Genomic DNA, 11,916 nt, shown 5'->3' on the forward strand with positions numbered 1-11,916 from the left:
GTTAGGTGGTCGATCTACTAGCTCCCAAGTTTCATTCTTCATGATGCTGTCATATTCTACTTGCATAGCATTTTTCCAAACTCGTAGGCTCCTTTACTTCTGCAATAATCTCAGCCATCAAGGCCATATTGACTATGTGAGCAAAAGCCCTCCTTTGCTCCTCGATTCTCTGAGACCACCTTGGTCCATTTGCATGCTGCTCAACAAAAATAGGCATTTGGTTATCATGGTCGTAGAGCTGCCTTACCCATCACGGCAATGGCTTTTTCGGTGGTGTAACAATAGGTTGGTGACTTATACCTTCATCATCTGATAATTTCCTCCTCCTTTATAGCTCTTGGGACAGGTCCATAGTGAATTACCTCTTCGCTTGATGATAAAGTGGAAGAGCTCTTCTCTACCTCCACTACATGTGGCTGCTCCTTGAAGACCACATCGCGGCTCGCTATGATCTTCTTTGCCTCTTGGTCATACAACTTATAGGCTTTCTTCTCATCACAATAGCCTAAGAAGATACATTTGGTGCTTTTTGGTTGTAGCTTGTTTGTCTCTTTGTCTGGTACATGCACATAGCATTCACACCCAAATGTTCTAAAGTGGGAGATAGATGGCTTCTTACCGCTGTAAGCCTCATGTGGTGTTTTACCTTTGAGCCTTTGTATAGCTGCGATTAAGGATGTAAACCGCAGTATTGATAGCCTCAGCCCAAAAGTGGTTTGGCAGTCCAGCACCTTTCAACATACACCTCCCCATCTCCACCATGGTCTGCATTCGGTGTTCAACAACCGAATTTTGCTGAGGCGTATGTGGTGTCATTGTTTGTCGCTTGATCCCTTTGCTCTTGAAAAAATCTCCAAACTTTGTAGAAACAAACTCACCACCACCATTCGATCTGATTTTCTTCACTTTTCTCCCTGTTTCATTTTCAACAAGCTATAGCCATTCTTTAAATTTACCAAAAGCTTGAGCCTTTTCACGAAGAAAGTACACCCACATCTTCTTACTTTAGTCATCGACAATCAATAAAAAATAGGAAGATCCCCCCAGGGCCTATGTAGGCATCTTACCGCACAAGTCAACATGCACCAACTCTAGAGAACAACACATTTATTAACATCCTCAACTCATTTAGAAAGTGTGATGACACAATGGAGAAAATAGAGTACATACATAAAAGATGCGTCCGTCCTGTCCCACTTGACCATATGCTGCCACACCTATACTGCACAAACTCCTGGACGAAAAAACACAATGACATGGTAATGCAATTATGCAAAGGAAAAAAGCACATCCTTCTCGCTAAAGTCCATTTCCCAAACGCAACGTACAATATAAGCAAGGTGCTAGAAGATCAAAAAACACATGCAGTCTGCATACCAAAATTGAAATAAAAGAGGCTATGCTAGTCGAGCTATGCTCTGACAACATTGACCGACAAGATGGCTTGGTTAACGGGGTTGATGGGGTTTTCATTGACAGCATCAACACCCGTGGGGAGGGACGTTGTGTGGATAATTTTCCCTTCCAAAGATATCGGGTTGTAAGCTCGATAGAATAACATTGACGCTTACGAGGAGTGTATTGTACCGCAATGGACACCTATCTTCAGGATCGTGAAGGACATCCAAATAGGGCCATCAAAAATAAATATCCTTACTTGAGAGCAATTTCCTATTCAACCAACAGTAGCAAGGACAATACGTAGAGCCCAGGGGCTCACATTACAACGACTTGCATTTTCCCCAAAGGGAGTTCGTGGGCACGGATTGACATACAAAGCGCTATCACATGTCAAAGACATTTAGAGTTTGTACTTATTAGAGAACCTCTAGCATGAGAATTTTCACGTTGACAATGATGTGCAAAAGGAAATGAAGAGACTCGCCACCAACGCCCCTTGGAAGATTCTAGCTCATCCACAAAATCGACAGCAAGGAAATCGAAACATTTTGATCACATCACTAAACACAAGATCATTGCCGAAATACATTCTAGTTATTAAAGAGACAAGACAAATTGTGGACTTCGACATTGTTTGCCTGCAAGAAACCAAAACAAGAAACCACCGCCAGCTCGCCCTCTTAGGATTCAATGTCGTTGAAAATTACTCTCACTCAGGCCAATGCATGCTACTGCTGCAACACTTGCCAATGCGCGATGTTAATACATTCATGGAACAAGGAACAAGAGTCGACACAACCATTCGGAATAGAAGGTTCCAAATCTAGAGGCCGCCATCTAAAAAATGCAATCTATTCCTAGGATACATTGAAAACATAATAATAAACACAAGAAAGCTAGCCTGCTGCACAATATTGTTAGGCGACTTCAACAAAGACATGGGTAGGCAGTCACCAAACTCAACAAATCTGGAAAGAATGATGAAAAAACTCAACCTACACCTGCAACTACAACAACCAACAACAATGCATGGGTCCCACTTGGACCACATTTGGAGCGGCATAGAACAGACAAACATTCGAACTGGGATATCGCATGCTTATTGGATAGACCACTCCATTGTCTATGCATGTATAACATAGGGCATTGTACAATGACAACTTCATCCCTACCATCATGGTCTAGTGGGCCCCTCCTTGTGGGATCCCCACCTTGTTTAACTTGAAGTCATTATTGCTAATAAATCAGGGACCTATTTTATGCATTTGTTAACAATGCCCCGCTAGGGGCAGACTAAGAATCTTGCCATTTTCGTACCCATCTAAAGCGGACATCTAATGAATTTAACATTAGAAAAGCTCCCTTGAGTCCCGTCTAAAGTGGACACCCGTGAATTTAACATTGGAAAAGCTCCCTTGAGTCCTCTCCCTCCACTCAGTCCTGCATTGCCCCTTTGTCTCCCTCTCCCCTCCCTTCTCGCCCCGTCTCCCTCTTTTGAGAGATGTGAGTAGGAAAACCTATTTTTTCTTGTTGGAGCTGGCATGAGTGCCTCTTGTTTGATTTTGTTTCATCAAATTCATGAAATCTCTTGAGATTGACATACAACCTAGGAAATAGAAATGGCTCGAGTGTGGTCGTATATAATACCTGGGGTCTTGAGGCTGTTAATTTGTGTCACTAACGTATGAATGTGTAGTGGTTGGAGGAGATAGCGACCAGGTGGTGTGAACCGAGCCTAACTTACCGAGGGACTGGAGGTGGTTAAACAAGTTTGCCTGAAATGAATTTGTTACACATGACCTTCCATTAACTCCTCGTTGCCTCATCCACCAATCTGCTTCGTGTTAGATATCGATGGTTTTCCTTGGATCATCGATGACAAAGGTCCATTCAACTTTGCCTTGCGGTTTATGCCTTGGTTTCAATGTTCGTTTGCTGAAATGCTAACGGGTTTTTTGATAATTTCGGGATTCGATAAGCTACGCTTTGAAACAGACCTGATGGGATATGACGTTTGCACTGTAGAACTTCCCTGCTGCAAACTGACGGACACAGCTCAGAGCTTTGAAAACATCCGCACACCACCTGATGAACTCCTATGCCCACAAAAACGTTGGGCATTCTCAAGAACTGGTGTGTGAGACTCCTGTTACCCTGCAACTCTGGATAAGAAGCCTGGAGCAGGGAGGAGAGGAGGCTAGGGGGAGGAGGCAAGCTCGTTACCGCCTCTAAGCTGCTCACAGTGTCATATATCCAATTTCAAAGGTTGACGTGGCAATTCACGGTCATGGAGTCACATGAGAGTCGGAACTGGAATGCGAGTATGCATCCCCTAAGAAGGTGCAAGAATGAGTGTCAAATAGCATCAAGCAATCGGAGGAGACAGACGCTCGCAGTGCGAGAGAGGGCGCGCTCATTAAAGATCCAAATGGTCAATGCCAACTGCCTCATGATGGTGCAAAAGAACGAAGGGATAGAAACCTTCATTGGGTGGCGTTCCGAATTGAATTCATTTGTGGCTGAAGCAGCTTTGTAAGGATTGAGTTCTTTGCAAAGATTCGAGTCAAGCAGCCGTGTGTGGCTGCTGCATGGATAATTTCTGCTACTTTCAGTGCTATTAAATGTTTAACTTTCCTATGTTTCTTGCAAGGTTAATTCTGAATTATGGTTCCCGAAAATCCGAGGAGTCCACACTGGCCGCATGATTCCAATTCAAACATTCGTATCAGAAATTGGGATTTTGTCCAGTTAGCTTATTTGACGACGCAAGAAATAGGACGTTTAAATCCAATATCTACTTTAGTCGGTATTTTACATCAATTTCTGAACTGGAGTTGGGTGGAAAGCTATTTTTGGCTGGACATATTAAAACCATAATCCTTTGGGGCTGTAAATTCATAAAGAGAGAAATTTGAGAGGAAGAAAGGCAGGGGCTTTGAACCATCTTTGAAGAACTCTTTAGGAGCATGTAAATAGAAATGAGGGTAGATTTGCGAGTTACCTGAAGGCATAAAAGCATACTCCAGGCATCATTGTTGAAAATATCTGGTGCAAGACAACATTCAGCCAGTGCTAGAAGAGTTTGGACATTGGTTGTTGGCAGATTTGCCATCAATATTTGGAGCTTCATTGTATGCAGCTGTTATGCACTCTCAATGCTCTGATTATGTCAGGCTGGTTCTATTTCCAGCATGGGGAGTAGAGCAACATGCAAGGTCTCTCAGAAATTTGTATCACTTTGGGCACAAATTTATGCACCAAGCAAAGCAGATTATGGAGAGGCAAAATTCAGTAGATCTCGAATCAGCATTGGCAGATATGACGGGAATACGAGACATTTGTAGAATTTGTGGCTTGGAGCATGCTTGATAACCTTGCTTAACGTAGCATTATGCTTAGCTCCGTTTGCTTATATTTTTTAGCTTTCTTGAGCTATGTTATCATCCTTATGTGAAAAGGAATAGTATTAGTCTGTCATTTTATTTTGGTTTGGTAAAGGTGAAGGGTAAACTTGTTGTATTCTGTCATTTTATTTTGGTTTGGTAAAGGTGAAGGGTAAACTTGTTGTATTCACTAGGGCATTGGTGTGGAGGGATGAGTAGGTCATGTTGGTGGTGTGATGTTTGCATTGGGGGGGGGGGGTGTTTGCAATTGGGTAGTTTGTTAGTGCTGCCTGAAAGGCAACGCTCTACTAACACTGTTTTAGAAAAACGTCCTCCCAATCACTTTTCAACGCAAATCCCATCCTGCCAATCAATTCTGGACACTCATCCCCTCCATTAACTCTTTTTATTCTTAGTCTCTCTCTCTCTCTCTCTCTCTCTCTCTCTCTCTCTCTCCCCCCTCAGCCCCGCCCCCCCCCATCAACTATCGATCTACTCCATAAAAGTTAAAAAGGCAGCGCTGTTGAGCACATCATGTGCCCCCTTGTTGTATCACATCTCTATTGGTTCTTCACAATGAGCATTCTATAGGCTTTGGGTTGCTTGGTTTGGGTGAAGCTCAAGATGGCTCCAAAGAGTAACCAACGTCAAATGTCAGCCCTTCTAGCAGTTCTGCAAAGGTGGAGGTCATGTGGGTTCAGCAACTGGATTAAATGAGGATTGATACTGTTCATGCACCCAATTGGCTGTTTACATTAAATCCCAGTGTTTGAATCTGTCAAAATGCTTCAAAACTGAAGTAGAAGAGCTTCATCACAAAGTTTGCATCAAGCTTTCTCAATTCCCAAAAAGCTTTGCGAAGGAACAAGAAGTTTAAAATGCAAGCAAAGGCAAGGAAGTTTTTGAAGAAGGTATCTCACACTGATGAAAAGCCTAAAGCTTTGCATAGAGTTATTTGATGTGTTAGAGGCAAAGTTTGACAATTTTAGAATCGATACATGACCGAGTAAGGTTCTCCCGTTCTTCTTTGGATAGTGCGGAGTGAGGAACACCTTATCGGAGGGTTCACACAAAGCATAAAACAAATCTCACTCTATCTCTTGTGTACGCAAGTGTTACTGAAGTAAACCACGGACACATACTTAACAGCATGTACGTGGAGTAGAACATCCATAACATATATTATAGAAAGCTCCAAAATAGGCTGACTCGGATACAAATTGGTGTGCTCAACCTACCACCACCTAGCAGCCTGGATGGTGCCTAGCTGTGGACTGTGAGCCCCTCTGTGTGCTATTTTTAGATCATTGTATCTTAGTACAGAAACCATCCTACCACGTCGTTTTTCATCGAGTCACATGAGGATCTTAACCTTAGCAGCCCGGTAGGAACAAGGGGGAGAACCAACAATAGTAAGGAAAAGGAAAGTCTTTTGAAAAGAAGTCCGATGCGGACTGCGAGGCCTTGAACACGAATTGGTCATGTAATCACTGTGGGGCGAGAGGGGTCACTATTGAAATAAGTGCCCTCTATGAAGCCACAAATAGGGTCCTAGTTTGTCATCAACAGCTGCGACAACCCCAACATTCGTACATGTGGAGATCGCGGACACAAGGAGTTCCATCTTCTTCAAGTTCAAAGGGGGCAGGTCACATTGATGGTGCGTCTCGAGAGTAGATTGTGAATAGTGGTGTTTCCAGGCACATGACACATCTCAAGAAGAGATCCAGGACTTTCGGTTGCGGTCAGGTGATGTATGCATTGGTGATAATTCTACTGTAGTGGTTGAAAATGAGGGCAGGTTACAGATAGTTCTTGATGATAGAGGAGGTTCTATATGTTTCAACTCTTGGTTATCACCTATTGTTAGTACACGAAGTGTACAGGATTGGCTGGCAAATGATGATACACAAATTTGAGTTTTTATAGTGAGGAGGCCCGCTCGACACTAGACACAAAGCTTCTTCAGAGGTTTAGGAATTACTCCAGCTCCCTAGGCATGGTTTGACATCCAGGAGTTGAGAGGGGGTGTCATCTCCTGTCTATCAGTTATGACGAGAGGGCTTCTATTGGGTGTGCCCGCCTAGAGAGAGGTGTAGCATTTCCATCCTTTCTCAGTGTATTTATGTAGGGTAGGAGAGGGTCTAGCCAGGGCACATTGCCAGGGTTAGAGGCTGAGTCACAACGTTTCAACTCACTATTGTCTAGCTGATGGGGAGGAGAGGGGGGTCGTGCTTCTTGAACTTGGGGCGTGCTCGAAGCCTTCCAGCCTAGTAACCGTTGAAGGAGGTTTGGAGGGCCTCGGGCGAGTAATCCATACTTGTGCGTTATTGTGCAAGAGGACAACCGCGAACTTTTAAGCCATATGGTTCTGTGGCTAGCATGCACTGCCCTGCGGCTGTAAATCTGCATCCAAACTGATAGAAATCAACAGTCTCTCAAACCTATGGCATATCTGGGGCACAACAAAGCTCATAGTCAGCCCTGTCCCCATACATGATGTCCATAGAGACTGACCTGTAAGGCCAAGCTAAGTGACCAGACATATGTATGATTCAATCCTTGAACTAATCTTGCAGCACCTTTCTTCCATGGCGATGGGCAAAGGTGCATTTCAGCTCTCCATTGACTCTACTACCTACTTCTCTTGATCTCCTTTGGGGGATCGGTGTCCATTTGGTCATGTGCACACTACCTCCTTTGAACATTCTTTGCTGCATATCTCCTTTTTTAAAGGTTCTTGACTGGGATCCAAACCTTGCCCTGCAGGCAGCCCTTTGGTCTAGAATCACAAGCGATGGCGGTCATGTAGAATGCTAGGGGTTCGTTGGCTGTTGATGGGGTTGAGTTTCTCCCTCCTGTCCAGGGTGAGTCCTATGTACTCTGCCCACTGACCAATCAACCTTCCACTCAGGGTCTACAACATAACGTTTGAGGAGAGGGCAGTCGGATTCTCTACCAACTAGTGGACCTTCGGCACCCCATCATCCCATCAGAACCAAAATCGTTGATGTGGGTGACTCTAGGATAATACAAAAGCGACCGTCAATTGATGGAGAACTTCAGTACTTTTGTGGCAAACCTGGGAACCTCAATGTGATAGGGGACTTTGGAACCTCGTGTTGAGCGTCCATGTCATCTATAGCGAAACTATGGTACCCCGGGATGAAGAAAACCATCTATGAACCCAAGTGGATTGTGCTCCTTGGAGCAAGTTCTGGGCTGTCTCTATGTTCATGAACTGAAGCGTCCTCTCCGTAGATAATTGCACTTACCCTCCAATACAAGGATTGCCTAAACCCACTCCTAAACCTGTTGTCGAGTGGGGGTGAGACCAACAGTACACCCTACCACTCCTCTACTTGTTAGCTCTTACACTGCATTCCTCAATCAGCTTTTCATCCTCTAGTGAAGGCATGATTCAAATGGTGGAGAAATTTGAGGATGCTGGGGGTCAACCTCCAAATTCTCTGTCCAAAATGAACGACTTGAAGTCTTCGATGCTTCTTGAATATAAGCACAAACCCTTGGTTGCTAGCAAGCAAAAGGTGAAAAGGGGAAGCGAGGAAGAAGACAGGCAAAGGAGGGAGAGAAAAGGAAGAGGAAAAAGAAAGGGGGAAAAAAAGGGGCTATAGGGAGGTTGTCAGGATTACAAGGAGCCTTGGTGTCTTCTGGCTGCTCAAAAGGCCTGGAAAGATGCTATGGCCTTTGTTCATATAACCCAGCTTCCCGTTGACAGCTAAAGAAGCCCAAAAGGCCCATGGAGCTAGAGAATGGTGGAAATAAAAACAGTAGAGCAGGGCACAAAAGGGGGCACAGGGGGGGTGCAGAAGTATGACCTAGAAGGGCTGGACATGAGCATTAGATGCGAGAAAAGGGACAAAGCGGGGGGGGGGGGCCTTGAAGTTGCCCACAAGCAATTGAACAATTCTGGACTTTGCGAAATGACGCAAGACCAGCTGAAGGTGGAAAGGAAAGCCTAAGAGTGCTGGCACAATACAAAAAATGGGAGAGGGCGCAGATCAGCCTGCAGGGGAGGCAGAGGTCTGGGGATTTGAGAATGGCCGCAAGGCAGCCTGAGGAGCTCTTGCTCAGGCCCAATCGAGTACAGATGAAGGCCAGGTGTCTCTTTTGCATAGTACTGAAGAGGGGTTAGAGTGGTACAACTGATGATAACATGATATGCATGGTCTTGGCAAACGGCACGATCCTAGAGAGTTCAGAAGACAGCCCTCCATGTATCTACTGCAAGACCTGAAGAATGTGATGGGCACTGTCTACTCTTGCACTGTAGTATCCAGATTATATATGGTTCTGGCATGCTACGATGCCTAGTCTTATGTTCTCATGACACGTGCAGCAGTAAACTGAAAAGAGAAAGCTTACATTGGTTGCACTTGTGTATACGCTAATAAGGCAGTCAGCTCATGTGATTGGTTTTGGCATTAACATCAGGCTGTGGACTCTAATTTTAATGATTCAAGCTAACAATGTTGGGCATTTTTGGGCGAAATCAATCAGGAAATGTCTATCTAGGTGGTATAAGTGAGGGTAGTTGCCTGGCAAGTCAGCATGCTTGGTGCAATGTTTCAGTGTTTCATTGCTTTGTCTGATTCAATGCATTCCTTTTTTGGATGTGTATTTTTGTAGTCAACTGTTTTTCTATATATGTGGTCTGAATCAACCTTCTCAGTGGAAATTAATCTGACTTTTACTCTACAGACCCTTGGAGTTTCTTTTGCAAATGCATGTAACCTTTTATCTAGTGATTCAGTATCTTTCCCATTTAAAAAAACACGGTGGATTTCCCCCCTCCTTTTTCATTGCCTCAAGGGAATTCCCTTGCCTTAACAGGGTTTTATGCTGTGGGTGACAAATTCTGTGACCATTATCAGGAAACCTGACGAGGCCACTAAACGTTTCTGAAATGCATTATTCCAGACTTGTAGAATACTTTCCTTTTGGGTGTAAACTAACGAACTTGGAAGAACCAACTTGGAGAACAATTGGTATGGTCTATTTCTCATGATGTGAGTTTGTCCTACACCACCAGGATGTCAGTGCAAATGGCTGTATGAATTTGGGTGCATTCTTCTACCACTTCCATAAAATGTGTTATGGGCTTGCATTTCTTGATAGGTGCTGCTTCTGATAAGACAGATGGTGGCTGGCCATCCAAAATATATGCTAATGTGCTGGATATTATGTAGACCTGGATTTAGTTGTTGTCAGCTGGGTCTACATATGGATTTGTAGCCTATAGTCTGTCTTTATGGTTCATTGGTACTCTCATGCTTTTAAAAAACACAGATCCACTGTACATGGTGAAGACTTGAATGGGTAATGTATTATTCAGCCCTGCCAGACTTCCTTGTTCCAAAGGTTGGAAAGAATTGGAGACCATAGAACTTATAAGAATAATCCCCCGGTCAGGCTAGGATGGCTACTGACTCGCAGAGAGATTCAGAATGAGGATGCAGATCATGCGAATTTCATTTGGTTAATGGATGACCAGACCTACTAATCTAAGTTGAGACAGTTCTGTTTATTGACACCTGCACTTTCAAAAGTGTAATTTCTTTTTAATCATTAGTCTTAATGCCTCCTGAGTGAAATTTTCAAGATCATTATAGTATGAAGATGGTTGCTAAGTAAACAATGTTTAAATATAGCAACGTGGGACTTCTGCCTATAGCTAAGCTTGTTATTTTGTGCATACTACTGCAGATTTGAGATGGAGCCTTCTTATGAATGCTTAGGCTCAACAATCGAGCGATGACAACTAAACGGTATCAAATAACCATAGAGCTGGATCAAGAAAGAGAAAGATGGAGGACAGGATCTCCAAGCTTACCCCAACTGTCAACAAAAGTGTCAGGATCATTGCTCCTATTTTTGTAGCGCTTTTGGGAGTGGCATTAGGCATGCAGTATGAGGTCGGAGGTCCTACCCATCTGTGGGCTTTACCTGATGAACTTAATGATTTGAATTATCAATCTTGGGCAGAATCAACCAAGAATTTTTATGTAGGTGATAGCCTTGGTACGCCCTTCCCTCACCGAGCATGTGTGTAACTTTCTACATGTGAGTGTGCATATGATTTTTGTGTACCTGCATGCAATGTCATGCAGGTGCATGCTTGTGTACATGCCGTGTGCTCACTTGTGTTTGTGTCTGGGTGGGCGTACCTGCATGCGTTTTATCCACATACATTGCTTTTAATGCAAAATCGGCTGGGTGCAGTGTTCATCTACAGTAACAACTCGCACACAGTTGCCCAAGTCAGTGGAAAAGACTATCAAGTATGCAACGTTGCCAGACCCATTGGGTCAGTCCACACTGAGGGGATGACGATATTTATATTTGAACAGGTTGGCTTCTACTATTTTATTTCTACTGGCTTGGATGATTGTATAAATGGTATGAAATTTGCAGTATATGTTAATCCTCAACAAGATGGGAACAGCATGTCACTCCACATTTCAGCATCATTTGCAATGGCTCTGATGGCAATGGTTTTGGGAATCGCAACTATCCTAATGTAGAACAGGACGGATATTAGCTTTATGCATACCTACATTGGTTAGTTGACTGTGAAGTAGGAACTTTGTTGTTCAAGCCCATTGTCCTATGAAAGCGACTTGCAAGTCAGCCCTGTGCATTTTTAAGAGCTTACATTTGATTCTAGCATGTCATCAGCCAGACTGTCTACCTTTCTGAATGTCCCTTGTCCGGGACCGCACACTACCAGGCAGATTCTTGATGGTTACACGATTTTTTGGCTAAGTGTGATAAACATACAAAATTATAGTCCTTGTATCTATCGCGCTTCAAATCGTACAAGGCGTAAAAATGAGGGAAGTCTTTAAACCTGATGGGCAAGGTCTAATTTTGTATGGGTATAATTTGTGATTATGTGCGACATTCTGAAAACCGTAAAAGATTTAAAACATTGGGAAGCCTTCAAATCTTTGAACTTGATTTCAGGGAGGGTTAAAGCTTGCTGGATGTGATTTGTGATCGAAAGAATTCTTTTATCAAAGTTGACTCTTTCGATAGTAGCTTGGAAATGAGCAGCACAAGAAGTCTGCAATAAATTGATAGTAATTGATGAATATTGAACAAGAAGTGT

The 11,916-nt window shown here is 43.5% G+C and overlaps 1 protein-coding gene across 2 annotated transcripts; it reads left to right on the forward strand.

Annotated features, from left to right (window-relative positions):
• Positions 1-3,094: 3,094 nt before the first annotated feature.
• On the forward strand, positions 3,095-11,619 carry LOC147895579 (stellacyanin-like). Of its 2 annotated transcripts, none has more exons than XM_087384116.1 (3): positions 3,095-3,285; positions 10,512-10,826; positions 11,028-11,619. In XM_087384116.1, exons 2-3 carry the CDS (start codon positions 10,613-10,615, stop codon positions 11,327-11,329), a joined length of 516 nt encoding a protein of 171 aa, XP_087240242.1. In that variant the 5' UTR covers positions 3,095-3,285; positions 10,512-10,612; the 3' UTR covers positions 11,330-11,619. The 2 variants fall into 2 exon arrangements, with proteins under 2 accessions (XP_087240242.1, XP_087240243.1); XM_087384117.1 differs by having other exon boundaries at positions 10,512-10,814.
• Positions 11,620-11,916: the final 297 nt, after the last annotated feature.

Source organism: Dipteris shenzhenensis, chromosome 13 (genome assembly GCF_047967505.1).
Source record: "Dipteris shenzhenensis isolate YYH24624 ecotype China chromosome 13, Dip_SZ_1.0, whole genome shotgun sequence".
NCBI classification, from domain to species: Eukaryota; Viridiplantae; Streptophyta; class Polypodiopsida; order Gleicheniales; family Dipteridaceae; genus Dipteris; species Dipteris shenzhenensis.